Consider the following 19,620-nt stretch of genomic DNA (forward strand, 5'->3'; position numbering starts at 1 on the left):
CTAACTTTTGCAGGCCCCTTGACGTAGTTTAAAGCAGATGAAAATGTACCTGTGCCATATAAAATTTAAATGTGTACAATTACGGACGTAGCATTATATTTTATAGGCATGTAATTAAACATTAACTAATTTCAACATTGCAGTGTGCTTTTTAAATATGGAGCCAATATGTACGTTTTTCAGAATTCCAGCATTTTTATAGGCTCTCACAATGCTTGTAAAACCAAGACTCTCGTTCATGCATCTCGTGGATAAGTAGCCCTGGCAGAGGTGTGTCCAGAAAGGACTCAGGCTGGTGTGCCTCACATTTTGGAAAACTTTTTTTTACACAGTGGCTTGCCTACCCTTGACCATCTCTCAATGGCCGTCTCTAAGAAACCAGCTGGTGCAAGATTTTAAACATGATTCCTTAGGACCTCGGTGTCACTGCCTGAACATCAGTCTCGCTCGCTTCCTTCTGTTGCGAAGGCACGCCCCTTCTCCCCTTCAGGCCTTGGGAAGCAGCAGGTGAAAAGGACTTCTCTCCCATCCCGTCCTTCCCTAACAGAAGGGGTGTGGTGTGTTGTTACTGCTGAGGCCGTGCATAACTGTAATTAGTGTGTCCTCATGGGGTCAGAGCCCAGGTAATATGCTCATCTAACAATTTTACCTCGATTTAGAACGTCAGTAATTTCATTTTGTATTTGAGGCACTTTTCCGTACTTTTGAAGATCGATTAATTGGAGGTGGCGTTAAAGGGTTATTCCTTCAAAAGGTGCCCAGTGACCCCGGCTCTCAGCAGTTCCTGCTGGTCATGTGACTGTTAAATCCAATCTCTGTGAGGTTCAGAGAAGCTTCGGAGTAAAATTTTATTTCTGTTATGTTAACTCAGTGGCTAAGATAAGTTGAGAACTGTGGAAGAGATACATCTTGAAGAGTTTTATTTATAAAGTCACACAGTTTTCAGGAAGGGCCTGAGTCATTTCATATTTTCTTATAAATTGTGTAATCTTTTAGCTGTTGAACGTCTGCTTCGCTCTCCTTATGTATAAAATGGAGATAATAGTAGTTAGCATTTCATAGGCATCTATACAGTAAGGATTAACTATGTCAATGTGCTCTATGTAAAGCATTTGGAACAGCATCTGACATGTTGATGTGATTTTATTATTATTATATATTATATTTTTAGTTGAAACATTAAACTGATTTTATATGTCCTCAGACTTGCTCTGGTCAAGCAGTCTGTGGGAATGCAGTTTGAATGTTAGTGCTACCTGCTCAAAGAGAGGCAGCCAGGACTCAGTGGGCATAGAATTCACATTTCAAGTTCTGCAAAGTAAATCCGCATTGTGCCATGGACCCATAATTTGGAATTTAGTCATTTAGGAGTAACTTTACTTTCCAGTGTCCATGAAGGCAATGTTTGCAGACAAATAAATAAAATGTGTTTTTGCCTAGCATAATGGAAAAAAAATATTCCCTAGCACATAAAAATAAAGGTGCATTCATATATGTTATACAGAGAGGTTATTTTAAAATGGTTCTTATTTATATATTACAGTGCTTCCAGGAAGCTATATATGTGACAAGCCTTTATTAGTAATTTGTAGGTTTGTGTTATTGTATGTTTGAAAAGTAATAGACATACTTTCTTTCTACATATTATTTCTCAATTTCTCCCTATTCTTCATTATTACAGGAATTTCTGCACATTATTTAAAAATACCTCAATCGATATTCAAAGCTAAGATATCCATTGTTCATTTTTTAAAAGAATAAGAAATACAAATGTTTAAAAGATTTCCAATGATAAATAGGTAACCTACGTTCCCGGAGAATCCCCACCAAAATCGCCATCTTGCCTGGGAAGCCAGGTTAGGGAAGACCACTCGGCCTCTGGGGGCATTGCCCGTCCTTCAACAGGCCAGTGGCTCTGCTGCCCATACCGCACGACTCCCTCTCCCAAGTGAGTGACCTTAGTTCCTAGGGAGGGACACAGAGGGACAGAGTGACTTACATTTTAAATTTTATACCATGGGCATGTAGCATCTATTCAAACATTTAAAAACTTTTTACGTATTTAACACTGTTGACCAGGCCTTCCTTCTCAGAATATTCTCTTTCCTTGGCTTTGATTCCGCCACTGGAGTTGCCTCCTCCCTGCGGGCTGGCCCTGATTTGACTCTTCTGATTGCCGCTCTTGTCCTTCACCAGAAGATTCTCTCCCAGATCTTCTAGTCTTGTTCTGTTCTTCCTCCCTGGATAAGTCTGACACGCTCCCATTATTCCAGTTATTTACATCCTCAGGATCATCAAATATACACTCATTCATTAATACACATATATTAGGTTTCTACTTTGGGAACAAAGGAGTGGACTACAGCAGTTAGCAAAGCAGATGAGAATCTCTGTTTTATTTTGAGCTTTCATTCCATGCAAGAAGGTAGCATTACAATGGGTAGATTAAAGTGCGTTAAATAGTAATGCATTCCAAAGAGAAAAATTAAAGCAGATAAGAGAAATAAAGTGTCAGGATGAAACATGAAAATTATGTATTGGCCTCAACTCACCCCTCAGTTCTGAGATTCAGGTACATAAACCAGCGCACCTTGAATGGCTAGCCTGCGTAAGTACCTCAACGTTACCATGACCCAAACTCAGGATGTCGTCCCCACCAACTTTATTCCACCACCCCCACTGAGCTGCACAAACCAGAAATGTGAGTCATCTTGAATCCTTCCCCCTCATCCCCCCCGTGCCGTCTGCCGCAGAGGTAGCCGCGCTGCTCCCACACAGCTCCCGCCACTGCTGTCCGCCCTCACGGTCACTCTCCTAATTCAGGCCACGGTCACCCCTCCCCCGGCTTCCAGGCCCTCTGCAGCCATTACCTCTTCCTCCAGGGAGGTTGAAACTGATCTTGTCACTCGCCTCCCTCAGCAGACCGGCGATCCCAAATCGCTCCTGCCCAGCTTTCCCACGGCATCCCTCCGAAAGCTGCCCTTACCCTCGTCTTCTCGCCCCGCTGCTCTCCCTCACTCTCCATCATGTCCCGTCTTTTGGCCCAGGACATGGCACATACTTACGTCTTCCTCCTGCAGTATCCTCACCCAGCCCTTCATCAGCTTGCCCATCTTTCAAATCTTAATTGAAGAATCACTGCGTCAGGCAAGCTCTACCCAAACCCTCAACCTGAGTTGTTTGCACCAATTATGGATTCCTTAGATCCTGTTTTCCTCTATTTCCCAATACATGCTGCATCTGTAATCACTTCTATAATGACTCTTTCCCACTCTGCAGGGTAAGCTCCAAGTGGATAAGGACCACATCTGCCTCCTCAGCACATCGCCCAGGTGCTTATAAAACATGTCTGACGTAGAGTAAGTGCCCAACGTATACTTACTAAATGAATGAATGAATACTACAGCAAAGACCAATAGCTCATGGTTAGCGATGGCTTTTACCTGGCATTTATATGCTTCATACTGAGAGATGACTTTGAATCATGATCTCCTAAAAGAAATTGCTTGTGGCTTCTCATTGTATTTCTGGGCTCATGGAGGATGCTGTCCAACAATTGACACATCCCCAGTTTCCAGCAGTGCCGTTTCTTGCACATTTTTGTTCACATTTTCACATTCCTAGCAGTGTTATCAGCAGAGTCTTCCAGAGAAATGTCCTGGTGTTGATTCTGCTGTACAGTAAGAATCTACTTTTGGTATAAGTTGACATCAGGTTTCATAATTAGTAGGAATATGTCTTCAATTACATCAGTTTCCGCTGTTGGTAAGAGAAACCCTTGAGATGTTACCACATAAGGAAAATACATAATTTTTTATCTTTTCTCCTTTGATTGCTGCTAGGGTCTTGAATACATTTTCTTCTTAACCTTATCTTAATTCCCTTGATGCTCCGCTCTTCTCAGGCTAATCTGTGATAACTGCACCAAATGTGTGTCCACTCAGTCTTTATAGATTAATGTTACTAAACCTTGTTTGCCTTCCTGTCCATTCATTATGCCTCGTTCATTAAAAATGCTAATATTTATTAATCACATGCCAGATGCTCTACATGTATCTGTCATTCTACTACAGTCAAATGGAGAAGGTACTGTTACTATTTTTGTTTCTATAGTAGAGGAAACTAAGGTTTGGAGAGTGTAGGTGATCTGCCCAAGTCACAAAGGTTACTAGTATTTAAACTGAAATGGGAGCTCAAAGTTAGACCTCTAGCTCCTGGGCCATCATCATCATTATTTTCAGTGGGTGAGAGCGTTTGTGGTTTTGTTCTGTTTATGGAACGTTGGCCTTTCAACCTAAACTGAAGTGAGCCTGAGTCTGGAGGGGCAGGCGGTGCAGGTGGCGCCACGCGGGCAACTACCAGCCAGAGGAGAATTCTGTCTGGAGATGTTGTCCAGAGGAAGAGATTTCTAGGGCTTCGCCTCGGCTTACCTAGGGTTCAGACTGCTTTAGGAATCCTCCAGGGATAATGTCAACAATCTAAACTTTGTTTTCCCTTCAGTATAGTCGGCTTGTATAACAGATTTCCATTGTGTATAAGGGGGGTAAAAAAGGAAAACTAGCAATTTTCCTCGGCCATTGGTATACGTTTTGATTTCTGTAACTTCCAAGCCAAGTAATTACAGAATTACTTGGAGATAGGAGAGCCACCGATTTCTCTTCTTTTCTCTTCCCTTCTCTTCCCTTCTCTTCCCTTCCCTTCCCTTCCCTTCCCTTCTCTCTCTCTCTCTCTCTCTCTCTCTCTCTCTCTCTCTCTCTCTCTCTCTCGTGAGTGTGTGTGTGTGTGTGTGTATGTGTGTGTCCCCGTGTGTCCCCCTCTGTGTCTCGCAGCTTGTAGAACCCTGGGCTGGGGACGCGCACTGTGGATGGTGCTGCTTCACCTGCCTCTCGCGCAGACACTCCCCTAACCGGAGGAGGCGCATGGCTCTCCCTTCCGCTCGCCTTCCAGCCCCGGGAGCTGCAGGCTTCCCGCCTCGCAGCCCGCCACGCTTCCCTGGAAGTCATTCCCTAAGCTGCGCGGAGGGAGTCTCTGACCTGTGCACGGGAGTCTTGTGGTCAAGAAGTAAATGGGTCCTGTGCAGCTCTGGCCAGGACCCTGAGGGGTCCCGGTTGCTGCGAAACTGCGAGCCTACGAGCATCCCTTGCCCCCTGCTGCCTTTCCCAGACCCCAGCGGACCACCCTGGTGCGGAGCGCCCTGCGCCCTGGTTTCTCCTGCAGCCGCCGAGGGCCTCGCGTACAGAGCAGCCGTCAATCTGCGGTTCGGGACCAGGAGTCAAGGCTGTCTAGTCCAGTGGTTAGGAAACCAGGCTTTGCCGTTCAACCTTAGTTCCATTTCTAAACACCGGTTGACCTTGGGCAAGTTCCTCAGCTTCAAAGTGACAGTTTCTAAATCCGTAATATAGGGGGACTGAGGTGACAGCTAAACTAAGATCGTTGTAGGAAATAATTAATAAAGCACTCCTTTCACATAGTAGGCGCTCAGTTAATGGTAAGGATGATTAAAAGGAAGGGGAGTTAGAAGTTAAGCTTTGGGGTCCAGAATGTAGGTTAGACCTCAGACTTTTCAAGGAGTAGGGGGCGGGGAGCCTGGCGGGAGCACCTGCCCTGCACCCCCTCCTCCCCGGCTCCCAAATAACCCGGGAGTGCCCGGGGAGCCATTCGTCCCAGCTCCTCCAGACGGCGTGGATGCCCCGAGCTTGGTGGCACCTCGGGGCGCCTTGCACGTCTCTCTACCTCGGGCCGTGGAAAGACTTCTTCCACGAATTATCTCCCTCCCTTTCCAGCCCCCGAGCGCACTCGCTGTTTCCTCTGGGTCTCGGTGTCCACGGCCCGCACGTTCCAGCCTCAGGCGGGAGGAAGAGGCAGTTTGGGGTGTGCGAGCCTCTCCCGGCCCCGGGAAAGGGGGAGAGGACGAGGTGTGGAGACCACGGGAGATCGCGGTTCCTGGGACGGCCCCTGAACCCCTGACTCATTTTGCCTGCATTCTAAGGACTGCTTTTGGCTTTTGGAACCCCGAGACACAGCCCCTGAACAGCCGGGTGTCCCTGCCCGCCACCCGCTCTCGAACCGGAGCTAAGGCCGGGGGCGCGGCCCCGCAGCAGCAGCAGCAGCAGCAGCAGTGGGCGGCGGGCGCAGGCCCGCGAGGTAAGGAGGGGCGGCGCGCCGGGGAGTGTGGCTGCGCGCGCGCGCGTGCGCGTGCGCGCCTGCCGCCCCGAGAGGGCGCGGGGGCCGCCAGGGCGTCCCGCGCTGCCACCTGCCCTTCCTGGACCTCGTCGCTGCCCAAGCCCTCTCGCCCCTGCACTCACGTTCGAGCACTGGCCTCCTGCATTCCCAACTCCTTCCACATCCCATCACTCCTCTCCAAACCCCACCCTCCCTATTTATTAATTTCCCACTGCAGAATCAGAGCGAAACCTGGAGAGGCAGCGCTGCCTCTCTGCTCCCCTCGCCACCCCCTCCTTCTGCTATAAATAATCCGGACTAGCGGGTCAGGCACGTCACACGGCGAGAAACCGGGACCCCGAGGTTTTCTTCCCAGGGAATAGGGGGCAAAGGGTGAGGAGCAGGAGGAAGAAATCGCTCGTGAGTAGTGAAGAAAAGCTTGCTCCTTGACTCCTAGAAAAGACCAGGCAGCGTTTTATTCCTTTTCTCTTTTTCTGGCTTCCTTTTTTTATTTTTCGGTGTCTTTTTTAATTCTTCACCGAGCCCCCACTCCGCCCCAAATCCAACGGATTGCTCAGCACTCCGCCCATTGGTTTATTTTCTCCCTCCCCCCACCGCACAACCCCCACCCCCGGCACCGTCTCGCCCCAGGCAGGGGATGCTGTTCTCCCAGGAAATAAAGTTCAAACTCCTCTCCCATCTGCTTGTGGAGACCAGAAGTGGTCTCCCAGGCACCACCTTCCACTCGCACTCCACACCTGCTATCCCCTAAATTTCTAATCTGGTTTTGCATATTTAAAAGGACACACACACACACACACCACCACCACACCACACCACACCACAACCTGGGAGGTGCAATACTGCCTCCCGCAACTACCGAAACTTACCAGCCACTCTAGTTGTTTTTGTCTTAAGGAAAGGACAACAAAGATTTTTCCTCTGGGTCATCTTGTGGGGTGACTTTTTGTAGTATTCAAATATGTATGTATTATGCATATATATGTGTTTTCTTTTTCCCCTTTAATTCTTTTATTTTTATTCTTATTTTTTTCTTAGCAAGAAAATCTGCTAGGTCCCAGGCAGTCGCTGCTGCCCCTTTGATGTTTTGGTACGCCGTGCGCATGCGCCTCACATTAGAATTACTGCACTGGGCAGACTAAGTTGGATCTCCTCTCTTCAGAGAAACCCTCAATCCCATCAAAAACTAAAGGGATGTGGAGAGTCCGGAAAAAGGGCTACTTTGGGATTTGGTCATTTCCCTTAATAATCGCCGCCGTCTGTGCGCAGAGGTAAGTGTGCCCCCGTTTCTCTCTTTCCTTTTTCACTTCGAAGGGCTCAGTCTGCATACCTCTGTAAACCGGGATCTGTAGTGAGGATCAGATAGATGCTGAAGACGTTGTGCCTGCTGCCTTATTGATGCCTGTTTATTGTCTTTTCTTTCTTTAGTGTCAATGATCCTAGTAATATGTCACTGGTTAAAGAGACGGTGGATAGACTCCTGAAAGGCTATGACATTCGTCTGAGACCAGATTTTGGAGGTAATAGGGTTGCCTTGGAAATAAGAAACAACCCAGCTATAGCCTAAGCTGTCTTTTTAGCCTTGTGTTCCCTGTCTCTTCCCTCTCCCTTGTCGGGGTGAATGTGGTGTATCGAATGTGTCTCTGTGTTACCACATTGGGAAACTGATCCAAACTTAAGCCGATTGTTACTATCAAGCACTTAGATGATGTTTCTGTGAGACCCTCTTAGTGGGTATTGGTGGTAGCTGTCCGTTGGCTTCACTGTTATAAATCCTTTGCTTCACTGTCTTTGCCTGGTTCCGATACAAATCTCTTAAATTTAGTTAATGGTGTACCCAGAGAACCTGGCTTAATGAAGGCTGCCGTGAACATTTTTGAGGACAAGATGTGCAGACAATTGGTTGAAAAGTGGCATTAACCCCCTGTGCTTGCCTACTTTGGGAGAGTTCTGACCGCAGTTTGAAGCGGCTGGTGTTTGGATATCATCCAGTCCTAGAAGCCTCATTGCACGGGGTAGTGGAGGGGGGAGGGGAGGATCGAGGGGCTTGGAGTGTAGTGGGGTGAAGGGCCAGGAACCTCTCTCACTGCAGCATTAGAAACCCTGATATGCCCATTTAATTTTGCTTCGAGTCATGAAGCTTCGAGAGTTAAAAACCTGCACCCAGAAGCTGTGGGGGTGAATGAGGAGGAAGGTTTCAACGCAATATATAAAATTCCCTTGGGCGAGAACGTTCTTGTGCTTTTGTGAGTTGTGTGTGTTCTCCTGCTGAGACATCTGCATGTGTAGACAGAGCTGGAATCCCTCATCCATGAGGACACGTGTGTGCATGTTCAGGAGAGCGCTTCCTAGAGGACTCCTGCACCCTTTCTAAAAGGAGCAGGGGCTTGAAGAACTTGAGGGCGAGCAGTGGGGAGGGACTTGCAGCAGCAGGGTGTCCCATTCCCGGGACACAACTCTTGCTAAGAATGAATGAAGTTCTCAGAAATCACGTGGCTGGCCATTTTGGTTTGCAGGTCCCCCCGTGGCCGTGGGAATGAATATTGACATTGCCAGCATCGATATGGTGTCTGAAGTTAACATGGTGAGTACTGAGCTTTCTGGCTGTGTGGCCACAGACCTCCACTGGGGGTAGGGAGGAGACAGGAGCCAGCCGGTGGGGGTGGAGCCCGTGTGAGTATGTGTATGAAGTGGGGGCAAGGGCGGGGGATTTTAGTTTGCAACTCACTGTGTTTGTGGCTTCAGAGCCTGCTGTTTCTGGTCCCTAAGGATTTTTCCAGCTTGGTTCAAGTGCTTGGGACTTGGCAGAAAGCGAGTAAAATGCATCACACATTCACATGCAAAATGCAGCCCCTTGCAGGAGACCCCCTGCAGAAGCCACATTTCCTAAGGTTCACAACGACATTCTGGGTTTGGGGGTGGGGTCAGGTGAAGAGAGAAGGTTTTGACTTAACATTTAAAAGAGAGTATTGCCTACAAACTAAACTGTTGCAAAGAGGCTGAATAAATGCCCCAGGGAGTACTCATGTCCACTTGTTGCTTTCAGAGGTGGCCCTGTCGCTACTGAGGGCACGCTCCCCACCCCTGCTCCTTTAAGCCCCCCCCCATCACTAAAATAACTAAAATAAAAATTGGCCCCCCTTGTTTTCAAAAGGCAGGCTCAGACCCCTGTGTCCTCTCCGGTTATTTCTGTAGTTATTTGCCTTCTGCCCTAGGCTTGTATAATTTGTGGAGGGCGGCACTCCTTGGTGGCTGCCCCCCTGGGCTTGAGGCAAGTGCTAAAAGAAAAAGCCTCCGTGTTCCCAACTGGGGAACACGGGTGGGGGACAGCTTCATGCAGGTGCGCCCCCTGCTGCCCGTGTTGGGGCACTGCAGACATACAAGACAGACAAGTGTCCCAGATACCCCCACTTACTTGTGACTTTTCTACTTCGTGTTTTGAAGTTTTCCCCTTTAGAAAAGTTTCTCTAGAAAGGCCCCATTTGAGTGTACGATTACAGTGTTACTTTCAATTCTGATGCCACAAAGCGCATTCCTCAGAAGATTTTGCTGTGGCATGGCTCTGCCTAGAAATGGAATGGGCTACTAAAGAAGAGGTTGTTGTACATAAGGTTTAACGCAAAACACTCCTGAGCCAACCATCAGGACTTTAAAGATAGGACACTTACTAACTAGAGCCCAGGACTCTGCAGTGGATGTGCTCTCAACATCACACATGTTTTCATATTCCCAGAATGCAAATAGGGAAGTTTAGATAACCAGCCTCGTTCCCCTATACACTGTCCAAAAGAATCTGAAACGTCTTATGACTGCTGGGGGGAATATTCAACTATTTCAGTAGTGTTTTAATGACTTGCATCTTCTTGTTTTCTAATTATTGGGTAAGTCTTTACCATGTAGAATATAAACACAGACTAAAGGCGATACTGGGTGATTTGGAACCTCAGATTTCCCACGCATTTTCAGAATCTTATGTGAGTAGAGAATATTTCTTTCTTAGGAAACTAATGAATATGTCTTCCTTAGGAAACTAATTTCTCAATATAAAGATATCCACCTTTGTGTGTTCTTAGAGGTTTCTCATTAGTGTATATTTTGAGTTTTACCATAAAAAAATTTAAATGTCCTAATGTTGGTAACCCCTAAACCCCAGATACTTGGATCTAGATTGTGTTGTTGGGTGTGGCTCAGTGTGCCTCGGCACAATTGAATGAGAATGCTCTCTTTTGCATTTTGATTTATTTATGCTCTTTTCTCCTCCCAAGTTTTATTTTACCACCTCCCCTTTTTATAGTGTCACAAAGATGGGCTTTATAGAAAAAATAAATATTTAGAATCCAGAGACAATGATGAATGGTTAGACGTTGCTGCAATAGATTAACAAAGAACTTAGATGTATTATATCCCAAATTGTTTAGAACAGGACTTTTTTTTCTTGCTAAGTTTTGCTCATTTTTTTACTTATATGCAGCATTTTGGAGACATATCTGATTTGGACACAATGCCAAGACCTGCTAGTCAAAACATAGATACAGCTAAGGCGAGGTGTCATCTCTTAAAGTTATTTACTGTTGCTGAAAAATCATGTGATGTTGAAAGTGTAAAAACAAATGTCAGGTTGTAAATAGGACAATAGTGCAGGCTTAATTATTAGGAGCAAGTGTTTAAAATCCAGGTTCCCTTCTTAGCCTGATGCTAAAACACGTGGACTTGTTCAGACGCATTTTGGCTTGTCAAATAGACTTATTTCAACTAGCAATCTTAGTGACCTTAAATTAATGTTTCAGAGAATAATTTTGTGATGTATGCTATTTTATTTAAATATGGTTGTTTGACTTGAAGCAACAGATGGGAAATTCTGTCACTGGTGTCTAAGTAAGATGTTTATAGCAGTTTGTCCCCATATACAGGTCTAAAAGGATTAGGATATTTTGATTAGATTCAGTTCTGAAAAAATGGTTGATTGATTATTTAAGTGAAACTTCAAAATTAATTAATACACACATTTCTGCCTTAGTATCCTTTGTGGCCTGCAACCTCTGGTGATTGTAACTTTCTTTTATTATGGCAAATCTTCCTTTGAAGAATGGTAGGCACCAGACCATTTAAATTGTTATTGATTCATTTGTACCAAAAGAAAAAGGCCCATGTCAGCGCCGTGATCCTGGTAAATGATAATGCTAGAAAAACTCTGAACTGAGTCAGGAGTCTTGGATGCCAGCTCTGCTTCTGCTGTTCAGTCATCCTGAGGGAATGAGTCACCTGTTAGAGGGAAACAATAGTCCCATTTTACCTGTCTCAGGTGACCACAAGAATTAGTGAAATTATGTATGTAGAAGGTATTAGTGTTATATGAACATAGCCTGTGTAGATGTATACCAGGCTGTCACTCAAGACACTCCAGCTGCCACCCTAAGTGAGGTTGGGTCAGTAATTTACATGACTATGTCTCCGTCCGTTATGTTTGAAATGAGAGGGGACATGTTAAGTTGATTTTCAACTCAAAGTAACATGTGTTTCTGGTTTGGTTTATTATGTAATAGCTCTGTTGGGTACAAAGAAGGTCTAGGAAAACTTGGAAAATCAGTACAGACTAAGGAAGATGCAGAAATCCTAAATGATGTGAAGTCCTGACTTCGTACTCAGGAGGGTGAGGATGGCAGCTGACTCAGTCATGTGACTCGGGTTGGCTCAATGAAACCTCTTTGGGAGAACGTGATGTCATTTAGAATGCTCCTGAGCAGAAAGCTTGGCTTTAAAATGACATATTTTTAGATGTCTTGGTTAAACTGGCAGGAATCTTTTTTGTTAAGATTCTTGATGAAAAGTGCATTTTAAGATCCAAAATTGGCTCTGAGGATTCTGGACTGAAATAGCTTTCACTTCATTTGAAGCAGATTCTTCTCTGTCTCGAAACCACACATTTGCCATCCAAGGAGTGAAGCAGTATTTCACTTTTGAGGAAAGGATTCTAGTAAATACGAACACAAATTACCTTTTTATGGAATGGTGAATGGAGGAAAGTATTGCCTCTAAAAACCAAACAAACAAACAAACACAAAAACCCAGATGTTTTCTTTACCAGCTGCAAAGTTTAAAATTCAGTTCAACAGAAATACTTATTTAGTGGCTACCATGGTCCAGCCATGTGTTTGGCCTTAAGAACAGAGCAGTGAACAAAACCAACTTATTCCCTGACCTCATGGAACTTAGCATGTAGATGTTCACTGTTGTTAGTTCCACTAGAGGTTTCCACTGTACTTACACTCTGTGTAAGTCTTATCTTTTCCCTGAAATTTTTCGGAGCATCCCGTTGAGCAGGTGGTGGTCTGAGTCTCCCATGACTTTCTCTGTGACTTGTTGGCTACTATATCATTCATTTGTTATTTGGCATTTCAAATTGCTTTACATTTACATATTATTCTGTCTTCCTAATTCATGTCTATAAAATACACATCGCCAAGGTTATTCTGTCTCTCCCCATGTGGTTTTCACTGTGCAATGGTTGGTTGGATGTTTGACTCCTGGGGAATGCCACAAATATTGGGTGAAGTATTTGTTTTTGTGGCAGTAATTTGTTGTTATCGACTAGGTGCTATCCCACATGTGTGGAATAACAGAGCATAGAATCATAGTCCTAAATGTCAAGGCATTTACTGTTTAAACCCAACAAATGTAGAAAGAATCACAATGTAGGTTCATAAGTCCTTTGAAAGAGGAAATATCTAAGGAATATTGAGGATATGGAGGACACAGAAATTGGGTGAGTGAAAATGGGAGTTAACAGGTCTGCGGATGTGTGTGCCACGCAGAAAGGCGGCATGTGCGAGAGTAAGACACAGGAAGAATAAGTGGGCTTAATGATTTTCACGGAGCTTGAAATGGCTGGAGTTGGGAGTCAGCGTGAGGAGGTGATAAGAACTGGCACTGAGGTCAGAGGTGGCGATCAGCGTATGAAGACTATTTCTGCAGCTTACTGAAGAGTTTAATTTTCGTTCCAAGGCTGTAGGGACCCAGGAAAGGATGCCCATAGGAGAACTGCTGGGACAGATTCACACTTCAGGAAGGGGCTCTAAAGTGCGGAGGGGGATTGAAGTGGAACATGACCTGAGCTTGGGAGATGAGATGGAACCCACTGCAAACACCCGAGTAGGACTGATGAACTAACACAGGGATGCAAAGGAGGAAACGTAACATGAGGTCATGTATAATGTAGAAGTGACAGGACTTGGTGAATCCCAGTTTCCCGTGGTGCCATTTATTGGTGCATAGAACAGAAAGAGCAGCCGAATTGAGAAGGTACCGGTCAGCAATCTGGGAAATGTTGACTTTTCTATACACGTGGAATCCCTGAATGGAGAGAACCAGTCGGTGATTGGAAAACACAGATCTAGAGCTAAGGAAGGAGCCATGACGAGGGAGATGAACCTGCATGTGTCAGCTTGTAGGTGGTACTACTTATAACGGTATGAATGGGTGCAATTAGAAGAGGGAATGTGAGAAGGCAGCTGAAAGCAGAGTTCTGGGGAGCACTGCAGTTTAAGTGGTAGAACCCTAAAAAGGAGTCCACTAAGGGGATTAATAGGTAGTTAAGCAGCAGTCAGAGCTACTAGGAGAACCTCCACATAATACTGTCTTCAAAAGCTGAGACACAGAGAATTTAAAAAACAAGTGGTCAGCTGTGTCATCTTAAAAAAACAAACAGAAACACACTCGCACAGCTGAAAGCCCTTTTATATTAGGCCGGAAAGGACCAGGTCCCGGGGCGTGAAGTCTACTTCACCAGCAACAGCACCAAGTAGAAAAGTAACGTGTCCGCCATCCTGGAGTTGAGGAGCGTGTCTCACACATTAGGCTTTAGAGAAGAAAGATGTAAGTTGTTTTGAAGGAATTCACATTGGCTGCAAATAAGGTGTGGGGTGGAGGTAGGGTGAAGCTTGGGCAGTTTTATGACAGGAGCACGGTCTGCAAGGAGGAAGCGTTGCTACTTTTGGTTGGTTGCAGGCAGCGGCCGTGAAAGTTCACACGTGAGGGGGCTGCAGGGGCCCGCTCTGTGGTCGGCTTGAGCCCCTTGTATGTTGACGCAGAGCTCCAACGCACATTCAGGAACATGAGCCACTTGTCAGCTGGCCCCCAGCTTTTAATAATCTAACTGCTCTCTCTCTTTCTGTCACTCTCTGGCCAGCTGTAATTTAATTTAGAACATCTCAGAATTGTTTTCCTTGTCGATCAGATGCTACAATGATCAACTGCAATAAGCCCTGAGACTTGTCTCCCAGAAATAGTCACAGGAGCTCGTTAGTGCAAGTAGCAAGAGGAGTTTTAGTGGTTTAAGCCACACTTTTCCAAAGTTGGGATGTGGAGTGAAGTGGGGAGAGGGCACATGCAGAAAGGAGGCATATAATTTGGAGGAATCATGTCCTTTAGAAGGGCGTAGGTTGCAAATAATACAAAGCAGGAAGTGGGGTGGGGTGATAGACAGCGATCAAAATGATTGCCTGATTGAACACCTCTATATTCTCTGTGAGATCCTGGGAGATCCTCTCTGTTGAGGTTCGAGGAGGTTAAAATTTGCAGTGCGGAGAATGCGTAGGTGAGTTTGTTCAGGACACGTGGAAGGTTATCGGGAAGCATGGAGCATGCTGAAGGTGTGTGTGAACACTCACTGACCACAGGCAGGCCTAACTCTGAACTATGCATAGCTCTCCTGCCCGGCTTTGCAGGCTGTTGCGTTCTGGCCTTCTTTTCCTGCTCCTTTCCCTTCGCTTCCCCCTTCGTCCTCCCGTACGGTGCCCAACATTTCCCACCATCATTGTAACACTGGTGTAATAAAATAATTATAGCTACTGCTTATTGACTCACAGCTTGTGTAAGTATCATGTTCATGATCTCATCTAATCCTCCTGTGAAAAGAGTGAGATGGTCCATATCAACCTGTCTACAAAAGAGGAACTTGAGGCCCAGGCTGGTTACGTGACTTAATTCCATTAAATAATTTTTTCAAGTAGCTCCTTTATTCAGTGTGTATTGAATATGCAATGTGGCCCCCATTCTTGAGAAAATTACATTTTATGTTACATATGTCGAGCATAATTTAAATGAAGCAACAAAGATTCATGTAGGATCTTGAAGAGTCAAGGATGTTGCTGATGTCATAATTTCTTTCATTATGAATGGATGCTGTTCGGCTTGTTTAACAATTATGTCTCGCTTCAACAGAATCTGTCAAATAACCAATAAGACCAATAGTTGTCACTAAATGTTGGCTGGTATATGTTCAATAATTGTCAGCTGTCTCAGTGGCTTTAGCCTGTGGGAGGGCACTGTGTGAAAAGACCACACCCTGTCCTTCTCCCTTGAGAACACATTTTTTGTGATTTTTGAAGAATTGTTCCTGCAAACAATTCTCATAAAAGGTCATTGTGCTTTTCTCTTCTCTTCCCAAATCTTTCTATTCTCCATCCCACTTAATACATATGAGACTCATTATAACGATTATATCTCTAAAAGATGTGTTCATCTATTTGAAAACAACTATGGCACTTGATTTTGATGGTTTATAAATCTGTTTCTCTTAGTTAATTATTAGGGCAAATTCTTTGCTGTTGCTTTGTGGGTACCCTGAACAATGTTCTTGCTTAAATGTGGCATGAAAGAAAGATCTGGCTGTACGTTTACTGTGCAAGAGAAGGTGGTGCGGGGAAGTATCTCAAGTTTTATATTGTATTAGCACATCAGGTGTGCTTCAGCGTGCTTCCTCCACCCATCATGGAAATTCCTGTAAGAATGTAAATCAGAGAAAGTGTTTTTCTTAACTTTGGAGGGGAGGGGCTTAATTTTTAGGAGCAGGCACTAACTTGTTTTGTGATCCTTCTATAGCAGGGTTTCCTAAGCTGGGCACCGTTGGCATTTGGGGACAGATAATTCTCTGTTATGAAGGCGGTCTTGTGTACTATAAGATGTTTACAGCATGTCTGGCCTCTACCTGCTAAGATGCCAGAGGTGCCCCCACAGTTGTGAAAACCAAAAATGTCTCCTGAAATTGCCAGATGTGCACTGGATTGGGGATTGTCCCTGACTGAGAACCACAGATATAAAGAATAGTGTGCTTGTTGTCTCCAAACAACTAGAGAAAGGAGATTTTTCTCATTGAATAATTGATTTTGTGTTTGCTTGCCATGTCCATATATGTTTGGTAATACATTGTGATAAAACCAAATTCAGAGTACCAACAAACATCAAAGGCCAAAATTGTTCACATACAATCACTTCACTGAAACTGTGTTTTAATTTGTCTATATTACTTTCTAGTTATTTATTTGCTTATTTATATTTTATACATTGAAATTATTTTATTTTGTAAAGAAAATTCTATAGTTTCTATTTACACTTAGCAGACCATGAGTATTTTCAGTTTTATACTTTCTTTAAAAAAAAATACAAACCTGTACACACCAATGTAAATTGGTTTGTAGTTTTTTATGCCTTTTCCATGATCTTGCAAACATATACAGATGTATGAGTATATTGGGTTTTCATTTTTATTATTGTGTATTGTTTTTAAAAATGATTTTTCAAATACATTCAATAGATTATTAACTGTAATCTAGCTACAGATTATTTGAAAATAAACACATTAACTTTTACTTATGCACCATTAACTACAATATACAAATCATATGCACAATAGAAAACTGGATTTAAAAAGCATATAAGTGGAATTTAAAAATTTTATGTATCAATTTGACTCACATTCACACAGCTACTCTTTACTCTGTTTCTATCCTAATATTACCTGTTTTTCCAAAATTAATTTATATTTTTGGATGACAAGAAAATACTTTGAAATATGAAAGTAGATTTTTGAGTTTTTAAAAGATACAAAGACAAGGTTTATTTATTGCTTCCTGTTGTGCATTTTGTTTGCAAATATACTTATTAAACAAGAAGAGGAATGGGTTTATATTATCCAGTTGCTATTTATATGGGAAAATACTGGGGCGTCTTTGGCCCACTGGCTCTTGCTGATGCTTATTTTGTTGAAATTCTAGCTGTACTTTTACTTCCCAGTCTCATTTTCCTTGCTCTGTAATTTGGCACCTGCTGCCAACCTACCCTCCAAGAGGTCTTATCTTAGAAGTAATTGTTTGGGCAGTTGAAGATGAAATAACTTCTCTCCTAACACAATGCCAGTAATTAAATTAATGAGGTTTTTGAGGTTAATCCCTGTGTATCTTAGGTAAGGGATACATGAATAAGCCATAAAAGAAGGTCAGAGATTCCGAGGTGTGCAAATGCATGGCGAGTGGCCGTATGCATCCCCAGTGCCTGGCGCAATGCCCGACAGTTAGGAGATGCGCAACCAACAGGGATTGAGTGCGTTTGTTGGAGTAGGTGAAGCTCCGCAGGGCGTCAGGCTAGGCAGCGTGGCGGCGGGCAGGGAATGGTTCTCCCCTAGGGGCCGAGGCCCTCCCCCATCCAGAAGGGTCAGTCTTCATTGCCTGTAACGGGAGGGGGAGGGTCGATGAGGAGAGAGTGTTGTGAGTGGTGGGAGAGCGGAGCGGTGCGTGGCTCCGGAAGAGGAATCAAAACAAAAGATTGAGAATGAGGTGTTCACCGTGATTCTGAGACTGTGCTGTGCAACGGAAGCGTCTAAGTCTAGCGGTGACATTTGTGTTTTCAGGGCCTGTGCCCATAGTCTGATTGAGTAGGTCTGGTAGGGAGTTCAGGCACCTGCATGTTCAAAAGCCGTGACACCGGCTTAGAAGCTTACATTTCCCATGGAAATAAGAATATAATGAATAATAATGGAGAATTAAAGGCTGTTTTATTCTGCTAATGGGAAATATTGAATAGTAGGGCTGATAATACGGATAACTCAAAGGCGATTGTTGTTTTCCATCGATACAGTCCTATTTATCTTACCTGGCGGCTCCTAACGCGTTCTCAGAGGAAAAAAAACCCAGTGATTTCGAGGGTGTGCTCTTCAGCCCTCCATAAGGGAGCGTGTGTTTTAAAGCAATTATTAACTCTCCCTGCTCCTTAAAAGCTCCAAGTTAGCTGGATTGACAGAGGACAATATTTCAGACAACTAACTGGCTTTTAAACAAATATACAAAGATCATCTTTAAAATGTGTCAGTTTTTTACAGAGTGTAGACATTTCATCAACTGTAGATTTTCCAAGAAATATTTTTAACATTAATCTTAGGTGAAATGACCTATAGGCCACTTAAAAGAATATTATAAAATAAGCAGAGAGGTGAAAAGGTTTTCAATATAAATGAGTAGGTGCCAGTTATTAGCTTGTAAAATCTAATCACCATTCTGTGTACTTACTGTTGTTGAAGTCAATATGATGAAAAGAAAAAACAAGAAAAAAAATTACCTTTCCTGTTAGTTTTCCTTGATCTACACAGAAAGAAAGAAATGTCAAGACTTATTTGATAAATACATACTGCTACTTCTTTGGCCAAATGAGTGTTTGAATTAATAGACTGAAGACCTCTCAAAGTGTTCTCTCATTGGCCAGTTGTATAACATTCCTTTTTCAAGATGGTCAAGCCAGCACTCTGCCCTGCTGGCGCCGATCTGCAAGGCTGGGTAAATTTACATCAGGGTTACATGTTGGAAGAATGCTCCTAAGCGTTTACTTCAATCACATGAGCGTGCCTATGTGGCAAACCATTTTTTTTTAGACAGAAGCCATTTAAAGATGACTAGGTACTTGCCAAATTTACAAGTGAAAGATCTATAGAATTATAGACCCCACAATAAACAAAGAGTTTTTCTTATTTCTTTCCAATTTTGGGGGATGCTTTATTTTAAACTTCGGGTTTTGGAGGCCAAATTCTGTCTGTAAGAAATCTGAAAAAAATCATTTTGCTATTGCCCTTTTTAAACACCATGAAGTAATATTGTCTGGCAGTTTTATATCTGATTATTTGGAAAGGTCAACTATTCTTTTAGTATCTTAATTGCATATTTTTAAGAAATTATGAAACTCATTCTATTTGGTGGGCCAGCTTTGAAAACCATGTATTCAAATAACTTTATCTTGTTAGCTTTCCAAACTGACTCTGCTCCTCACCACCAGCTAGACCACACAGAGGCGAATGTGTTGTAAAGGGATCTTCTCTACTTGGGATGCTTTAGTCAAAAGCAAATGTTTTAAGTGGGTCCTGTGGTAAAATTCCCAGATTTGGACCAAAAAAAAAATCTTAATTGTTTACGCTGTCATTTTAAAAAAAGGTCACAATCCTGGAGCCCTAGGTTTCCAGTTTTGTTGTTGTTTTAATGCACAATGCGGTCATAGCAGGGATAAGCTTGATTAAATCAAACACTACTTATGCTCTGGGGCTTGAAAGAGAGCGAGAAGGAGAGACAGAAAGGTAAAGATATCCAGAAAAGGAGATGGAGAGAGACATACGTGGTTTCT

General features: G+C 43.7%; 1 protein-coding gene across 2 annotated transcripts in view; it reads left to right on the plus strand.

Moving 5' to 3' along the window:
* Positions 1 to 6,452: 6,452 nt before the first annotated feature.
* Positions 6,453 to 19,620, plus strand: part of GABRB2 (gamma-aminobutyric acid type A receptor subunit beta2) — a 182,233-nt gene continuing 169,065 nt past the window's right edge. For both annotated transcript variants that reach the window (XM_054568090.1, XM_054568092.1), the window contains exons 1-4: positions 6,453 to 6,582; positions 7,222 to 7,454; positions 7,612 to 7,703; positions 8,700 to 8,767. In XM_054568090.1, coding sequence (XP_054424065.1) covers positions 7,378 to 7,454; positions 7,612 to 7,703; positions 8,700 to 8,767 — 237 coding nt within the window. In that variant the 5' untranslated portion in view covers positions 6,453 to 6,582; positions 7,222 to 7,377. The remainder of the gene's footprint in view (positions 6,583 to 7,221; positions 7,455 to 7,611; positions 7,704 to 8,699; positions 8,768 to 19,620) is intronic.

Source organism: Pteronotus mesoamericanus, unplaced genomic scaffold, assembly GCF_021234165.1.
Source record: "Pteronotus mesoamericanus isolate MK-2021 breed Mesoamerican mustached bat unplaced genomic scaffold, CSHL_Meso_final contig_2, whole genome shotgun sequence".
Taxonomy (NCBI): domain Eukaryota; kingdom Metazoa; phylum Chordata; class Mammalia; order Chiroptera; family Mormoopidae; genus Pteronotus; species Pteronotus mesoamericanus.